The sequence below is a fragment of the Pogona vitticeps genome, chromosome 2 (genome assembly GCF_051106095.1).
Source record: "Pogona vitticeps strain Pit_001003342236 chromosome 2, PviZW2.1, whole genome shotgun sequence".
Lineage (NCBI taxonomy): Eukaryota > Metazoa > Chordata > Lepidosauria > Squamata > Agamidae > Pogona > Pogona vitticeps.
In genome coordinates this window covers 148,332,218-148,351,044 of record NC_135784.1, presented here as the reverse complement: position 1 = coordinate 148,351,044, position 18,827 = coordinate 148,332,218, and the positions used below count along the sequence as shown (strand labels likewise).

The following is an 18,827-nucleotide window of genomic DNA, read 5'->3' as shown; positions in this document are numbered from 1 at the left end:
AAGACTGAGGACTGGGGTTTGGGAACAACGAAGATACTAAAATCTGAAGCTGCCAAACACCTAAACCCAACACGTCCCTCATAAACCCCCTTATTGAGGAGAGTGGGAATGGAGGAAAAGGCAACGTTCAATCTGAGAAAGACAAGTGCATTGGTCTCTACTATCTGAGATAGTAAAGGAGTTCCCTGCCAAGATGGAGAGTACCATCTGCTCCGGCATGATCCTTGGAAAGGCAGATGCAGCCTTTTGGGGAGGGAGGAGAGTTCTATGTAAGCCCTCTCTCTTGCAGCACTCCTTGTCCAAACCACTCCTTGTCCAGGTATGGCAGACAGGAATACGATAACCCACAATCATCAATAAAGGCGAATAAAAGAAACAGGAATTCAAGGGAGAGAGGATAATTTCCCCTGCCAGCTGTTGACATTCAAAGAGACTGTTCTTACCCCTGTTGGTGTTAATCTTGTTGGCTCATCTACAGTATTAGTAGCTTAATGAAACCTGTTTTGATAAATTAAATTCCGTCATCTGTCATGGAACAAAGAATGGAGGAAGGAGATCCACACAACCTCCCCTGGGGTTGGAGGAGTTCACAACAAGGAAACAATGAAGAGTCTTGTCTCACCATAAATATGAGCAGGATTTATTTGGCACAAACTTCTTTTTTCTGACCGCAGGCTAACTTCATCAGACACAGTGGGCTGGAGTTCATGACAGGTTATGCCCAATAAAACCTGCCACCCTTTATAGTGAAACAGAACTCATTGGGCAGAATCTTCTACACCCCTTCCACTCAATGAGCAGTTAAGCTCTTTAAGAACTTGCACAAGGCGAGATCCCTGCATGGACACAATCCCCATTTGTTTCAAGACAGTGACCTCCAGCTTGCACAACAGCAAGCTGGATCAAGAGAAGCTCTCCAGAGAGAGCATCATCTTCCACCCATCATTAGTGGATACTGACTTTTGAGAGCAATCTTAATCAGCCAAGATGGCTGAGGGCCTGCTCAAGTTGCCCAGCTCAAGCTATATTTAATCTAAACCCTTCTCAGCCTAGAGATGTTTATTACTACCTTGACCTCGCCCTAAACTTTGTGCTAGCGTAGTCGCTGTGGCTTTGGACTGGAAGAGGCTTATATCTAACATAACTTGCCTCCCTCCGAGCTACCCTTTCTCTGTTCCTTTCTGATTCTTCTGTCAGCACAGCAGTCCTGTGAGCAGATCGCTCTGCCGCCAGATCTCTGAGATCAGAAGGGCTTGTCTGGCGGCACAAGTGGACTTCTATGGAAGAAGAGACTTTTGCCTATTGCTAACCCACGCCAGCCAGAGCATCTGTGAGTGAGGGCTCCTCGGATCATAGCTCTTCCTGCAGCAAAGTACGGAATAGCTAAAAGGACACATCTACCTGTGAGGAACATATTCTTGAACCCGGGCTCTGGTTGTTTTCCAGAAGGGCCAGGTTTACTGCTAAGCACCAAGAGGGAGCCATGATGGTTGAAAATGGAACAGGATGACAGTGGGGCTGTAATGTCCAGTTATTCAGCCCCTGCACCTACTCCTCCAGTCAAAATACTCACAATGGTTGTAGGCTGCAATCTGCATAGGGGTGAGGAATGTAAGATTTGCTTCTCAGGTAACATGCATTGCAATGTATCCAATCCTGTGCATTTCCCACCCTTTAGCAGGACATGTGCATCAAGCAGATCCACAGTGTAGCCCTAATGTTCACACATGAGGTCAATAAGCGATGTTAGCCTTGTGCTGTTGGCCACCTGGGCTTATCCACATGAACTTGCAAAGGACATCCCAGGTCTTGATCCTCTGTTTTGCACGATTCCTTCTGCAAGCTCTTTCCTTCAGTCATGATAAGGTGCCACACCAAGTGCAGAAAACTGCAGCTCTCACCTTCCTAACCCCTGACTCAAAAAATAAATGGCTTACACTATGAGTCAGCCACAGTTACTTGCTAGGGCCAGAACTGGTGGAAAGTGGAGTTCAATACCCAGTGGAGGATCACAAGTTCTCCAGCCTATACTGCACTAGACTACACCATGCCACATCTATGAGAGACAGAGAATAGAGAAAGACAGGGGGGATGGCCTTGATACGCAGGAAGCAGACCTGCTTTATGGCAGACAGCAAAACATCCCCTTGCCTCCCCAACCCCAACCCCAACCCCTTCCCTTTTCTCCAAAGAGCTAGACACAGACTCCAGCACCACAGCATCAAGGCGGTCCATTTTTCATTCCTTTCCCTAAAAGGTTGTCTCTCAGCAGGGTTGAGATTGGACTTGGTCAATTTCATTTCTGTTCTCAAAATGCCAGAAAGTGAAATTTACAAGCATTATTCAGGGTATGAATCAAAGTTGCCAAAGTTCACTCAGGGATCGCTGCAGACATTTGTCTCCCTCTGTCTTCAGATCGGAGGCTTAAATTGGCTTTGTTTTGAAGCAGATACTGTCAGGAATATAAAAATCTACATTGCCTGGGATGCAGGGCCATCAATATCCTTTATTCCTCTGCCCTTTACTGCTGCCTAATGATGCTGCGGTACCCTGTGCGGTGTAACGGATAGCCTAGGACTCAGTGAACTTGGACTCCAATCCCTGCTCAGCCATGGAAACTCACAGCTAGTGGGTTGTGAAACTGCTTCTTAAATATCTCACATACCTGGAAAGCCCTATTAGGGCTGCTCAAAGACAGCTGCAACTTGATAGCACGTAACAAAAAAACACTTTACGTTGGAATCACTCTCATCCAGCACCTGGTCCTGGGGTTGTCCCCATTAATACTAGAGAGCTACACTTTGGAAACCCAAGATGTCTTGGTTTCATTTTTGTCCGAATAAGTCCATCAACACTGTATTTAATATTATCAGTGCTGGGGGGGCGGGGAGGAACAGACAGATAGGTAGAGCTGGGCGTCTTGGTTCTCTGTAGTCACTACATAGCAGAGGTCCTTAGGACTCTTTCTCCTCTCTCTCTCTCTCCCCCCCCCCCCGCTTCTCCAAAGAAATAGCTTTGGCCCTTTGTTCTCCTGCTTCTGCCTTGGGGGTTCCTCTATAGGGGTTTGCACACAAAGAAGGCAGTTCTTACAGCTCTGGTACTGAAGCCTAGGTTTTATTCTATTTTATCCCAAACTGATTTTTTTTTTTTTTTGGAACAACACATGTGTGTTTTTCCTCTTTATCTTGCTGTGGGCATCCTGAGTGATGGCTCTTGAATTCACAACCATAAGCTCCTCTTAGTAGCCTGCTGCACTCTGCTAACATCATTACCATAAATCTCAACGATGTAAGGGTTGGGTGGTTCCTTATGGTCACTGGCCCAGGCCATTTTAAATCATTAGGCAACACTTCAAATTCTGCACCACTGTTATTCCGCTGTTGATTCCCTACCTGTGTCAAAGGTTACCTTTCTTGCATCGCCCAAACTATTCATGTACAAATAACAGTCTTTCAAAAAATAAAAGCCTTTGGCCTTCCATTTCATCCACATTGGGGCACGAAGGCAAAGACACCTTTCAGTGTTCAGGCAGCCTGTAAAGATTCTCGGAAGAGTGCCTGCTTTTATGAGTGCCACATATTGCATTCCAAAGCGACTGGAAGCATAATCAATACTGTCTCTCCCCCAAAAGAATAAGACACGATGCTAAAGTCACACAAGGGCAAATGGCTTGTCCAGACCTCACAGGAATAATCCTGGTAGTAAATGAGCAAAGCAGCTCCCTACCCCAAAGGGGGCAAACAGCAGATGAACAGCAACAGACAGAAAAAGAGGTGGGAAAGGCACACATACAACCACACATGCATGCACACACACAGAGAGAGTTCTCTTTCTCAGGAGGGAGGGAATTATGTGGCAGGATGAGCAGCAATTTATACATTATCAACATAGAGCATCATTGCAAGCCATGTATACCATCATACATGGCATGATTTAAGGCACATCCAGTACAATAAATAGCTTAGGGACGCCTGTCCCACTTTTGAATGCATTCCACACATGTTTTCTGACACCAAGTGTAAATTCTGATAGTCACACTTTTTTTTTTTACAAATCCAGAAGAGGAAAACACGACTGCAATAGAATGCCTGGAATGATGACAACTGTGGGTTCAACTTACCCATTCACTCTGCTCGCTCGGGAGAATGTCATTCACCTGTCCTCACTAGGGCCTAGGGACATTTCATCCACTCAGCCAGCATGGAGATTTGGTAGGGGTTGGGGTGCAGGTCTTAGGCTCCGATGCACCTCAGAGCCCAATTTCACAACTCTACTAGCTCATTGTTAGCAGTGGGACTGCTTTAAATGCTGAAAGACTACATTTGCCATAGCCCTGTGCTTTTTTCAGCTCATTTATTTTGCAAATCACTTTGCTTTGTTTTGTGACTGGTTGGCCATGCTAAGGGAAGGTTGTTGGTTGGACAGCTCAATGGTTTAGGTATCTGGCTGGTAAGCAAGTGTTTGATTCCCCACTGGGACTCTAAGAAATAGAGCCAGCCTGCGTGGCTCTTGGGCAAGCTGCACAGTCCCACGGCAACTCCAGAAAAAGGGAAGGGTGAACCACTCTCTGCTTGGAAACCCCTGAAACAAGGTTGCCATCAATCAGAATTGACTTGACAGTACAGTACATGAATCTTATATGTTAAGGGAAATAGAGCTTTAAAAGTTACAAAACGGATTGCTCCAAGCACACAGTTCTCAGAGAATCATGCCACTGAAGAATTTACATGCTTTCAGCTTCTACAAAGCCAGCATTTTGTGTAATGTGATCATCAGTCACACAGTAGATACTATCTGATACCATGCCTCTGTGTACACATCTCTTACTTGAGCACATCCAAACCTATATTGTGGTATCCTCCCTTATCTACGTTTGGAGTGGACAGACCTTGTGGGCAGTGTGTAAGAGTTGGATCATATAGTATATCCCACCTATGGTGAGAGCTTAAAGATGCACCTTGCCATGTACACATTTTAAAACAGAGAGGACGGAATCCTCTTACTTACGCCTGCCAGCGTAAGTGTATTGGTGTAAATCTCAGAGGCAAATGGCCCACTAGTTAAGAAGTCAGCATAGGCATTTGCTATCATATACCAATTATGTGACTTAGTGCATGCAAACTAACATCAGTGTATTTTTTCAGATGGATTCTGGCTGGGTACTCAGTTTACTGACCTTGGAAGAACAGAGGGCTGAGTCAACTTTAAGCTGGTTATCTGAACCTGCTGGGAATGAACTCTTGGCTGTGAGCAGAGTCTTGCCTGTAGTACAGCAGTTTAATTCATGTGCCCATAAATTGCCACATTCATATGTTCATAGCCTCTTGAAAGTGACATGCCAGCAATGGGTGGAACCAAAGCCAGAACTTAGTAGAATTAAAGCCAAATTCTCCATTGCTTTCTCTGCAGCCACCCCAAGAATTAGGGGGAAATGCAGTAATTAACTCACATTTTAGATGATGAAAGGCATTAGTTATGTCTTCATGACCACTCACGTAACTCCTGGCCCCCCACAGTAGAGGACAGGACTCTGTGGGACACTCAGCCTGTTCTGTGCCATCAAAACAAATCTGATATGGGTCCAGCACCAGCACTGTACTCCTTTGGTTCATGTCTGCACATAGAATGGTGGACATCTTGTCCTTTGCCTCAACCACCAAAACCTCTAGGGCAGCAATGCTTTGCCTTCTGTTGTTGCCTCTCTCCTCCATCATGAGAAGCAAACAGGAAGAACAGGGTTGCCTTCCCTCTTGGGCTGGGACTATAATTCGGAAGTGGGGAGGGGAGGCAGGAGTGCAAGGCACATGTTTTGCAAGTCAGCTATCTCAAATGTGATCAGTCAGAATAAAGAATAAGAGGCCAGATGGACAAACAATTTGTCATGGTATAAAGGTACCCTTCTATGCAAGTCTTGCGTATTTCAGAAGCATTCCAAAAGCATGCACTGTGCGTTTGTAACGACAACGACAACAAAAGATTCATGGATAATTCAGGATGTGTGCACTTAACGCATAGGCTTCCCTTATATCTGACCTGTGAGGTATTCAGAGATCCATTACAGCCGACACTTACTTTCTATCATCTTTGTAGCCTGCCGTTATCTTCAGCAGGCCCATTTCATAGCATTGCCTTCTTGGCCTGTATTAGTCCTTCTGCAAATTCAAAATCAATATCCATTTGCAGGAGCTCTTCATACTACTTAAACACTTGCTACTTAAGTGGCCTTGAATATTTCAGTCCTTCTTATTGTGATTAAGTACAGCATTGTCTGGGCTTCAAGCACCCAACCTGATGAACCATTTGCCAAGACCAGAATGAAAGAAAAATGAAAATACTTTTCCCAGCGAAAGGCTACCGGTTTCATTTATTTTAGGGCAAGCCGAATGCTCCAAGTTGCTTTCACATCAGCAGAAGACATGTCTGTGCCAAAGATGAACTGTGTTGTGTTTTAATTACCAGACAGCAAAGCCAGAGATACAGAGCACCTGTACAGTACTTTTAATTCTTGTGAGGGAGAATTTCAGTCACTGCATGACAAGTGCCATCTTCCAGAATTCCCTCTGGTTCTGAGGTGGGCAATATACAGTCCCTCAATTATTTTTTTTTAAAAATTCCCTATAACTCTGGCAATTTCAAACCAGTGGCTCTGTTGGCAAGCATCCATAATAGCTAATCATCATCATGACAATGTGCTCTCAAGTCAATTCTGATTTAACAATATACTTAAACCACTGATCTATCCAGTCAGGTCTCATGATAGTTACAATCCAAAAATACCTGGGGGGCCTCACATTACACATTCCTACTCCCCTGCAACTACTACTGCCCTTCCCCACATTACACCCCTTCACAACCTGAGCCGAGAACCCCCCCGAGCTTTGCAAATCAAATATTAGTGCACGTTCTGAAGGTAAACATGTTTTAATGTCTGCATTTTCCTCTTTTGGACCTGAAGGCAATTTATTTTCTGCAGATAAAGGAATATGGAACTCTTTCCCATTTGGCCTTTTGCTATCTATAACTTCATCCTTTCTCCTCTTTTGTTTAGTTAATGTATTTGTGCAGTGATTCCCCCTCCCACACTTCCTGGAAATCATGAAGCACATTCTGGACTAATCTAGGTCACAGGGTAAGGCTGCCAACTTTATTTTTCCCTTGGCAGGTTCCCATAAGCCTCACAGATGTAAGATCCAAAGGCAGGTCTGCAAACAAGGCTTTCTCCCCTTGCCATTGACTCCTTGGTGCTCCTTATATAACCACTATCCCACAGCTCTCACCTTTGCTTCGTAACAAATCTGACCATGAGCCCAGGACTGCAAGCTTTTCCCCTGGGGGGGAAGAAGCTACATGCCTTTAACCGCAGCAGAAATTCTGCAATACTAGGCTGAGAAATACACCTGAGGGACATTTCCATGCCACGCAGTTGTTAAAGGCACAGAGCCTCTGTCAGGGCAGGAAGGAATGGGTGGCAACACAGTGTCAGACAGTATTTAATAGTAAGTCAGCCGATGTTTTAAATGCCCTTGATGTAAATCCAACAGCTGCTCAAGGAGAATGTTTGGCTTTTGACCACAGAGAAACTTAAAAGTGTAAAACGCACTCTTGGTTAATGAATGCATTTCAAGGGCTGGGGAAGAAATTAAGATTTTGGAAATAACCTCGAGTCCAATTCAGACCTGCTATAAGCAGCCAAGAGCCTGCCTCTGATGAAAAATATTCCAGTGTTTCAGATGGGCTGTTCTTGGCATGGGAGTCTTCTCCAGCGTGCCACGGTGAGTTCTGAATTATGGGTGTTTGTCCATCAGTTCTCCGTGAAAGACCATTGGCAGCCCAATTTTCTCACAAGGGCCTGGGTCTGAACTCCAGACTCTACTCGTTTCAACAAACCTCTGTTAACGCCACTAGATTGTAAAGATGGAATCTGAAAGTTTCAGCGGGCAGTTGATCAACTGCAAAGAATCTCCATTCACTGGCGAGCTGTTTTTCTCCTGAAACAGCAGCCTAATTGGCCAACCATCAAGGTCTCTGGGACGTTCCTCATTTCTTTCCTGAGCTCTTGTTCCACTTTTGCCTCATCCCTTCCGGCTTGTGCTTTCTTCTCTCCTACAAAACCTTTCAGAGTTGTTCCAGGCATCGGCAAGCCCAAACTCTTGGCAATGTATCTTTTTTTTTTCATATGGGAAAGAGCACCACACAGAGAGGTCTTCAGCCAAGACTATTTATTAAAACTTCCTGGAACACCGAGCAACATTTGATTTCAAAGAAACATAATGATCTGACAGAAACAGGCTCAGGATTGTTCTAGGCCAGAATTTGGAAGTGTTTTTTTTTTAAGACTTCAAATCCTAAAGTTGTCCAGGAATTCCCCAAGAAGAATCCTGGGAGTTCCAGCCCACAAACACATACCTGAAGACCCCTTCATTTCAACCGCCTGGACAAGGCTGAAGCCTCGTTTAAGGCCTTCTTCTAAGTCCAATTCCCGTTGCAATGCTTCTGGGAGCAGTAATCTCGTTGCTGAAATACCAAGCCCCTACCACACCCCTACCAGAAACAGACATTAGAGATAGTCTATGACTGGAAAAAAAAATTCTTAACAAATGCAAGTATCTGTGTGCCACAACATGAGCTCCTCTCACCTCTGAGATTATGCAAATTAGTTTGTTCTGTTTAGTGACTGGTCTCCCGTCGAGATGGACACAAACCTTGGTTCGCATGTTCATGCCAGTTCATATGTGTGGCAACCTTCCCCCTAACTCCCTGGCCAATGACCCACTGCACCAGTAGGAGCATGCTCCTCTCCTCCTCTTTGGTTGCATTCTAAACCATAAAAGTTACATAAAGCATCTGGTCTTGGGCGTTTACTCTAGTCTTCACACTCACCCATGATCCATCACATCCTAGCTGTCAGGCCACACCTCCCCCACTTTCCCTGCTCCATTCTTTATTTCAGAATCTGAACCTCAGCAGAAGTGTTAAAACTGTCAAGAGGACATATTGAAATCAGTAGGGTGATACAGTTCCCACTAAACCTACTTCCTGCTTCCTAGAAACCACTTCAGTTCCTGGTCCTGGAGAGCGGCAGTGATATGGGACCCTCCAGACTACAGCTCCCATCAGCCCTGGTCATGTGATCTGGATCAGGCCAGGTTGTGGGAAGACTTTATTCTTCTGCCCTACACTCTCCTGTTGAAATCTTCTCCCTTCTCCAAAGCTGCTGTTGTGATAAATATTTCTGGCAGCCAAAGACACACTATTTCTCTATCTGTCCCACCATCAACAGTACTAATGTTTTTTTTGAAAAAGTTTGCAAAAGACCAAACAGCTATTCTTGCCTCTTCACCATCATATCAATGGGTGCAACTGCACTGGAAAGCTAAATTGGAGCGATTCCGCTCTGCTTTGATTCACAGCCTGTATAACATTTGAAATCATAGTCAAAGCTCATACAGGGGCTGCAGATTGATTTGGGAATTCACCATTCATACTGGATGCTGTGCAAGTCACATTCCAGCCTACATCCCCCTTCTTTCCTTCCTTTCTCTGGTCCCATCTCTGATGATCTTTTTATGGGGTGTAAATATAGGAAATAACAACAGCAACAACAATAAGAAAGGATGCCAGAGTTGAAAATAAAGAATTGGAAATAAAGAATTACATTATACCAGTCAATGTTTTTAATTTTGACTGTGCCTGGTGTTTTTAACAACAACAACAACAAAAAAATAATTAATAATAATTAATAAAAAAGGCTATGCCAGAGTTGAAAATGAAGAATTGGAAAAACTAACAAAGTACAGAGACCTGGCAATTGAAACATCTTGCTTGTGGATGAAATGCACTTCAGTGGTCCCCGTGGTCATTGGGGCTTTGGGAACAATATCAAGAAATTTCATACAGAACTATAAGCAGTTGCAGATCTTAGAAATCACACCACCACCAGAGCTACCAAAAAAAGCAATATTAGGAACAGCATTCATACTGTGCCGATATTTAACAGATACTTAGGTTTTTAGTTAAAACATAATTATATAATACCAGTCCATGTTATATAATACAGTTTTGATTGACTGTGCCTGGTGTTTTTGAACAACAACAACAACAACAACAACAACAACAACAACAACAACAACAACAACAATAATAATAATAATAATAATAATAATAATAATAATGGCTCACCATTAAGGTGATAAGGTAATCTAGCACTAATCTCATATATGCAATTAATTAAAAATATTTAAAGATGGAGGATGATTGGGGGAGAGTCCTGAACATCATGCACCAAATGCCTTAAAGTTCTAAGGCACTATTTGCTTACTGTTGATGAATCTTCCAAATACAATTTCAGAGAGGTTACACCTACACCACTGACATGCCAACCGATCTTTACAAAAATGTATCACAACTACCCACTACATGGAAAAGCCCATTTGAATTGTTCCGGTTTTTAAAAAGTAGAAACCCCACTCCTAGCAGCAGAGGTGTGTGTGTGTGTGGGGAAGCCCATCTGGGAGCAAAAAGGGATGGATTGATTCATATCAGCCTTTGTGCCATCTGATTAAGAAAAATACTTTGAATTCACCTGTTTCATAAGCCGAGCCAATCTCATAGCATTTGGCTATGTAGTTGCAGCCTGACTTGGCCTTAAGTGACAGCCTTATTTATCTCTATTGTCACGTCTCCCGCCTCGGTGGTTTAAAGTACTGTACAGTTACTCCATTGAACCGGAGCAAGGTCACCCGTTCCCATCGATCTTCTCCTTGGATCTTGCACCAACAGCTCTTGTTCTTACATTGTGAGGTGTTTGGTTTTTTTGTTTGTTTGTTTTTGAGAGAGAGAGTGACACGTAAGCAGTGCCAATTAGGGATCTGAGCATAACATAGACACGGTGGCAGGTTTGTGATAAAGATTTTTAGCTCCTGTGCCAAGGTGTTCAGCTTGATTCCCCCCCCCTTCTGCAGAACAAAAGTGACCCTGTTAAGTTTAAAAGGCTGCTAGAAAGCTGCTCAGTAAGTTCCGTTGCTACATTTAGAAAAGGACACAATTGTTCCAGGTGCTTGGTCCCTTATGTGGCATCTTCCTTTCCCTAATTAAATTGTTGTATAGTGTAGATTTTAAAAGCCCAGTGCTGTAGTCTTCAGCACACAACAACAACCGGGATGTACAGACCGAAGTGATCAGCAAGACTTACCTCCATCTAAAAGTGGACAACATAGAGAGTAAAACCCCTGGTAGCTGAGTAATACATGAAATCTGAGAAAAGTAGTTGGTACTAGAGATGATCATGGATCAGAAAAACAGTGATTCGTTTTGATTCATGATTTATCAAGATGACAAATCATGAATTACAAATGTATGATTTTTTTCTGACAAATTGATGAATCTATTTGTCAATTTTTTTAACTTTAAAACCATATAACATGCCCCCCACCAGGCACCTAGAGACACCGCATTCACAGAGAAGTCCTCTGACTCGCCTCTACAATCCCTCCAGGTTTGGTGAAGATTGGATTTCATGCATCCAAGTTATACACCCTCAAAGTGGGTCCCCTGAGGAGAGCACCCTTTAGCTATGGGCCAGTCACATTCTCTCAGCCTGACCTCCTCACACAGTTGCTATGAGGATAAAATAGGGACAAAGAGATCCATATATACTACCTTAATCTCACTGGAGATAGGCAAGATATAATTCAAAGACATATACTGTACAAAGTCAAAGTCAGAGAAAGAGAGATTAGTAAATTAAGTATCTGGCTGCAGAGCCAGACGCTGGGAGTTTGACTCTCCAGTGTGCCTCCCATGAGAAGAGCCAGCCTGTGTAGTCTAAAGCAAGCTTCACAGTCCCAGAACAACCCCAGAAGAAGGGAAAGGTAAACTATGTTTGAAAACTCTATACCTAGAAAACCCTGGGGAGTGCCACCATACGTCAAAACTGATTTGATGGCAGACAGTCAAGTCAATTAGATACACAGATGAATGGATAGATGAGGGCTGCAGAACCTTTTGTTTTCCAGATGTTTTGGCCTGCTACCTCCAACCAGCCTCATTTGTCATGGTCAATGGTACAAGACTGCATGAGTTATTGTCCAGTCAGTGGCTGCGTACCTGTCTTCCTTGACTGATTTTTACTTACATTTACACCCAGCTTGTAAATAGTCCCTCACTCTGGAGCACAAGAACCAGGAAGGAAGGCTTTAACCACCCTGATTCATTTATGCTCTCCCTCCTGATCCCTGGCTTTATTAACTGAGACCCATGCCTAGACCAGCAGTTTGATCAGTGTGAAGACTAATGCAAGGCTCTTTTTGCATTCAGTTGTGAAGCCAATTCAAGCATTTAAAAAAAAAACCCTATGCCCAGACTCATGCCCGGTCTTTAAGAAAATGCAAAACAATCAAACAAACAAAACAAAAATCAAAACCCAAATTTTGTAAGGTCCTGTCAGCCAAATTAGCTGTGCATAGGAGGAAAGATATTCTCTGCTCAGAATCTGGTAATTTTCTGCAGTTCCTCTTGGATTTTTGGTTACAGTGGACCTTCTACTTAAGGAATTAATCCGTATTGGAATGGTGGCTGCAAGTCGAAAAGTCTGTAAATCGAATCTCCATTGACCTACAATGCACTGAAAACTGATTAATCCCATAACCAGTGGTTTTTATTCTATTTTTATTCCATTTTGGTTTTTTTCTGGTCTGTAAGTCGATTCTCTGGCTGCAAGTCGAATCTAAATTTTGCAGCCAGAGAAGTCTGTAACTTGAAAAGTCTGTAAGTCGAGCCGTCTGTAAGTCGAGGGTCCACTGTACTCGAAAAGAGTAACACTTTTACATTCTGGAAGCTAAACTGGAAGAATATGCCGCCCCACACATGTTGAAGGGTAGCATATTCCCACTCACCGTTGCCAGGCCTATAGATTATGAGGGATGATGGGAGAGGGATGCCTAACTATATCTACAGGGCCACACACAGCTGATTCAAACTTGATGTGGGGATATCTTTCACTGGACCTTCCTACCTATTGCCTAATACACAGCAAGCCATCTGTAGAAGGCATTGTTAGAATCCCAGTATGAAAAAGATATGTATCATGGCTCATCCACACCCCTGCCCAATTCTAAGTATGTCTCAGGAACGCTTTTAAACTAGGAAAAAGCCCTCCCTCCTCAGTCCAGCATTGCAGTTCTAATCAAATCTGGATCTTTGCTCCATATGCTTAAAACAACGCTAGAGATTCAAGTTCTGGCTTCCTCTATCTGGCTTGGCTCCTGGATGTTTTTCCACTCAGGCAATGATTGTAGGTGACACCATTGCTACCAGGTCTGAGCTGTCCTTAAGGCCATGCTCAGTCCAGAGACCAGGACTATTCACCTCAGGCACTTCACCTCACAGTGCTTTGGAAAACAGCCTGAATATGTAAAGGGAGGCAATGCTCTCCAGCAGAAGGGGACATAATGATTGCTGGTGTTGTCCAGTACTTCTGTTTTTTGAAATAGGGTTTTGTGTCCAGCTTGTTTCAGAGCATGTTCAGCTACTGCTGATTTTTCCGGTTGTTTTAGCCTGCAATGTCTTTCATGTTCTTTGATTCTAGTGTGGATGCAGCGTTTTGTGGTCCCAATATATACCTGGCCACAACTGCAAGGTATTAGGTATACTCCTACAGTGGTGAGGGGGTCCCTTTTTGTCCATTGTTGACCATAACATTTGTTGTATTTTTGTGGTGGGCATGAATACTGTTTGTAGGTTGTGTTTTTTCAAAAGTTTCCCCATGCGGTCTGTGACCCCTTTGATGTATGGCAGAAATACTTTATTTGTGGGTGGCTGTTTTTCTTCTTCAGTTCAGTGTTTTCTCGGTTTGATGGCTCTTGTGATTTCATTTTTGGAATAGCCATTTGCCTGTAGGGCAAATGTTAAACTACACAGGGAAGCCACTGAAATCCACAAACACCAGCAAAGTTTGAACAACAAAAAAGAAGAAAATCTAAAAATCACCGAAGCCTGGCTCCAAGAACTGAAAAATACAGCCTGCAAAATGGTCAACAAACTCTACACAGCCACAAGGACCGGTGATCACTGCACACAAAAGACTAGCTAACAACACCCATCAATCACAATGACAGATCATTCTCCCCTTATCACAACAATACACCCATAAAAAAACCCTGATCACCATAATCACCCAATCTCCTGAAAATGACAAAAAGCTGATCCCACAGTTATAAATACTCAACTATCCCACACACTACACCAGAACACAGAGAGAGTTCCAACTCCTGTCCTCTGAAGATGCTGGATGCAGAGACTGGCAAAATGTTAGGAAGAAAAACCTCCAGAACATGGCCAAACAGCCTGAAAAACCAACAACAACCAGTTGGAAGTCACTTGATGGCATATAACAACAGCAACAATAGCAACAACAAACTAACCTGCAGGCTTATGTGCGAAGGAGAACAATACCCCATCATCACCTGAGTTAAAGTAAGATCATTCAGCCACCAGTCCATCTTATGCAGATGGAGGGGGAGAAAGGCATCGAATTTGCTTCTAGCAGCAAAAATGTCTTCAGCCAGTTCTGTTGCTGACTTCCCAGATGGCTGGACAGACACTGTCACATCCACCAAAGCACAAAATAAAAGCATGGCCTCTGATTGAATGACAGGGAGAGCCCTGAGGTCTGCAGAGCTGAACAATAAAAGCTGGAGAGGACAGAATTTTAAGATTTTTGTGTTTTTTGGGTGGGATGGCACAGATGCCAACAGATGAGAAGATGCCAATCTGTTTTGCTCTAGTGCATTGAACAACGGCTGTATCAGCAAGAACCAGAAAGTGAAGTTTTCAAAAAGCCTGGAGTTAAGTGTTTATCTTATAAAGTTCTCAGGCTGGTAGAAGGCCTTCTCTGCCATTCTGGGCTTATAAGTACTGATGTTCCGACCCATCCAGAAGGAAAAGGGTGAATGATGCACACATGAAATCAAAGCCAGTGCATGTTTAGGAGAAAGGAAGCTTTCCTGAATTCAGTGGGATTTACCCTGGCAAGAGAGTAGGCACAAGGAACCTGGTCATCCTCAGCTTCTGGTTTATACTAAAGAAAGCCACGTCTACAGACACAGAAATTGTTTAATCTGGAAAGGGTATCTCATTAGTCAGCCAAAGAGAGAGAGAGAGAGAGAGAGAGAGAGAGAGAGAGAGAGTTTTTAAAAGCACATAAACGTCAATACAATAAAACATACTTGACTTTGCAGTTAACTCTTTCCCTCCACATAATTAAGTTAAAAAAGCCCAAATCGACGCAGGATTTCACTGCTGAGCAAGTTTCTAGTCCTGGTGGCAGCAACCGCCCCCTTCCTACTTCCAAATCACGCCTAAGTTAGAAATTGTACTAGGAACCAACAGAAAGCGGGGAGAAGAGTACCAGCAAAGCGACCGTGGGCTGGGGCAGGATGGAGAGGTGTGCATGCGGGGCGGGGGGGTGGTACCTGTCCCCTCCCGCCAGGTGGGACGCACCTGTTCCAGCGGGCCACTTTGCGCCGGTAGTAGCGCAGCGCCTCCTGCGCGCTGAGCAGCTTCTCGGCCGGCCCCTCGGGGGCGCTGTAGAGCGGGTGTGCGAAGAGCCGCCTCAGCTTGGACCGGGCGGCCGCCGGGGGACTTCGCTCCTCGTCCGGCGGCCTCGTCGAGGGCTTCGGAGGACTCGGGGAAGAAAAAGAAGAGGAGGCTCCGTCGGCTCCGGCGGTAGGGCAAGCGCAGCCCGGCTTGTCGGCTCCGGCCGGGGCCAAGCGGCGCCGCACTTGGGGCCAGAGGTGGAAATAAAGATCGGCGCTCAGCAGCGCCCCAAGGAGCAGCAGGATGAGCAGCCGGTCGCGGCGGATCCCCAGCATGGCCGGTCCAGCGCTCGGCGGCGGCGGCGGCGGCGGCGGCGGCGGCCGGGATCCTCGCCCCGGGGGAGAGGATGGCTGCGACCCGGCGGGATCGTGGCCTCTGAGGAGGGCGGGCGGGCGGGGGCCAGAGAGGCGAAGCGCCTGGGAGGGGAGGGAGGGGAGCCCGCCTGGGGAGGGCCTCTGCCCCGCTGCCGCCGCAGGAGCAGGTGAGGAGGAGGAGAGAGAGGAGACGGCAGGTCCGCTCTCCTCGGGTGGGGGTGGGGGGGGAGGAAGCGAGGCGGGGCGGGGCTGCGCCCGGCACCTTGCCCAAATCGCCGCTCCCGAGCTGCCCTCCCCAGGCAGGAGGGCAGGAGAACCGGCAGGCAGCGCTGCCTCTGGAAGGATGGATCTGCTCGGGGTGGGCATGGAGGGAAGGAGGGAGCGACAGAGGGAGGGAGGGAGGGAGGGGAGCAGCCACGACGGACCTGACCTACCCTCCTCCTCCTCCTCCTCCGAGGGAGCTCAGATCAGGGGCAGCGACTGTGCCGGCCAAAGTGCCTGCGAAAGCGCTCTTTCCCCCGCCGCCGTCCCGTCCCCCCTTCCCGCTCCCGAGATCCATTCCTCGCCAGCCTCCGAAGCGCAACACTGAGGGGGTAAGGCGGGGGGGGGAAGGATCGGGGCCGAGGGAGAGGGAGCGCGCCCAGCAGCCGTCCAGGGAAGGGCAGGACCTGGGAGAGCAAGTGCGTCTCCACGGAAGAGCGCCGAAGTCGCGCTCCTTGCCCGGGGAGAGGACGCTCCCTTCTCCCGGGCTTTCGCCTTGTGCAAAAGACAGGCGCGGACCCGTTGCTGAGGGAGAAGTCAGGAATTGTCCCTGGCAGGCATGGTTCGCTCCCCCGCCCTCTGTGGCGATCAAGAGTCAAGGCTAGGTCCCAGCTAAGGAGTGCTTATGTTTAAAAGGCAAGTGAACTGTCTAGCCTTCAGGATGGGGTGAAATATCCCCCCCCCCACCTCAGATGCCTAGATGTGTGTCCCATTTAGAGAAAGTAGCTTTGCTGCAGTCCTGGTCTTTAAAGCCAAGGGACAGACCAGGTTCTGCCCTAAATCCAACTGGAGGTTGACATCTCCCTTTGCCTGCCCTTAGAAGCTGGAATCTCTCAGTGTTCTAGAGAGGTGACTCAAGTAGACCTTTGTGTCTGAGCAACCCTATTTGCAAATGAAGCCCGTGCTTACCTCCCGAGGACCATTCACCGCCAATGGCAAAGCTGTTCAGTGAGTTGGACTGGAAAGATGGTGCTCTGGTGGCACTTTCTTTCCACCATTTCTGAAGCAGCAAATTAAAGCAAGCAAAGCATGCTAATTTACAAACTGAGGGACATGTGTGGAACGCTCCTGCTCCTGCACTTAGAACTTTTGGAACGTAAGGCATTCACTCTTTTAACATCAAGCTATCTGTAATGTTTCCTTTGGCCTAACAATTACAATAGCTTGCTTCCAAAAGCAACGTTGAATTAGAGACCCTAGTAGCTGGTTAGAAAAGGTCCCAGGACCAAGTTTTGATGTTTCCGGGAGGAAGAGTGAGCCGTATCCTTTGGCAAAGTGAGGCAGTGCCCTGAGACAAGAGAGGCTGGAAGGCAGCAGCAAGGGGTAGAGCTAGGCGCAACATCCGCCCGCCTTGGGCCCTTTGAGTGAGCTGAAGGACAAAGCCCCATCACCATCTGTTGAAGAAAGATTCAAGTACTGGTTCAGATGACTTTTGTGCATGGAGCAAGAAGGGGTACCATCTTGTTCTCTGTCTCAGGCATACCGACATGTCTAGGACCCAGCCAAACAGGATCAGAAGACAGGAAAGGTCCCTTTTCTGCCCATAGCCCTGAAGAGTCTCTGACAGGTGATGTGGGGTCAAGTGATGGACCAAGAGCCTCTTTTGCTCCTAGGTGGCTTCCTCTGTAGTTGCTCCAATTTCTGGAGCAACGCCAAAGGAATTTCTTCTTGAGGAAGGAGACTATAAGCAGATACCTCTGCTCCATCATCTTTTCCTTTGCATTCCTTGGAAAAGATAATGGCACATCTCCGTGCCTTCGCTGTTTGCTTTGTTCCCATGTTCTTCAATAAGCCAGCTACGTCTGTATGGGAGGGTACTCCCTGGATACATAACTGTTATATGACACACTGACTCCCTTTCCTTGCCCCAGAATTAAGTATCTCAGATTGAAAAATTTGTGACAACACTACTTCTACAACAACGACAACGACAACAACAACGACAACAACAACAACGAAGAAGAAGAAGAAGAAGAAGAAGAAGAAGAAGAAGAAGAAGAAGAAGAAGAAGAAGAAGAAGAAGAAGAAGAAGAAGAAGAAGAAGAAGAAGAGAGAGATTTTAGGATCATGGTAGGAACAGGAGCTAAAGGATTTGCTTAGGGGATTGCATATCAAGAGCAAGTAGTGGGGGCCAGGGTGCTTAAAGATTCAGACTAATAAGAGAACTCTGTGTTCAATAAATGATTGGCCCCTGCAGAAAGAGATTAAAGGTAGCTAGAAATGACAGTCATTTCAAAGACTTTGAGAAAGTGCCACCCGAGTGCCAGAGTGCTGTCTTTCTAATCCAGCCTATCTGTGATTAGCACTGATACTCTTCTCCAGCTTTAGATTCTTTTGATCTTTGCCTATTTGCAGTACTGCAAACCCATCGCCAAGGCGAGGAAGATTTGGTAATCCCCTTTGTTTGGGCAAACAAGCACCAGAGAATCACAAGATGTGTCATTTAAAAACCCAACGGAGAGAGGTTGTGGTGCTGGCGAGAGTTTCCATTCTTTCACAATTTATTGCCATTCCTGTCAATTATACTTCTCCCAGCTGGTGTCTGGGCTTTCGCAGTCTTAAAAGAGAGCTTTCAAAATCCCATCAAAATACGTATTACAGAGTCCAGCAATATGCAGGCTTTATAATATTAAAAATAATCCTGGTCTTTGGGGAATA

At 45.7% G+C, this 18,827-nt stretch overlaps 1 protein-coding gene and 1 long non-coding RNA gene across 5 annotated transcripts in view; one reads left to right on the top strand and one right to left on the bottom strand.

Annotated features, from left to right (window-relative positions):
• Positions 1 to 16,361, bottom strand: part of FAM20A (FAM20A golgi associated secretory pathway pseudokinase) — a 50,025-nt gene extending 33,664 nt beyond the window's left edge. Inside the window, exon 1 of one of the 4 annotated variants that reach the window (XR_013541084.1) lies at positions 15,499 to 16,361. Coding sequence is in view for 2 of the 4 variants with exons in the window: in XM_072990786.2 (XP_072846887.2) it covers positions 15,499 to 15,869 (371 nt within the window). In the remaining 2 variants the exon portion in view is untranslated. Of the gene's footprint in view, positions 1 to 7,277; positions 7,335 to 15,498 lie in introns of those variants that run through there. The other 3 variants (XR_013541083.1, XM_072990786.2, XM_020791293.3) reach the window with 3 other exon arrangements.
• Positions 16,362 to 16,373: 12 nt separating this feature from the next.
• On the top strand, positions 16,374 to 18,164 carry LOC144586316 (uncharacterized). Its single transcript, XR_013541086.1, has 2 exons — positions 16,374 to 16,501; positions 18,041 to 18,164. It is a non-coding gene; the product is annotated as an uncharacterized LOC144586316 (long non-coding RNA).
• Positions 18,165 to 18,827: the final 663 nt, after the last annotated feature.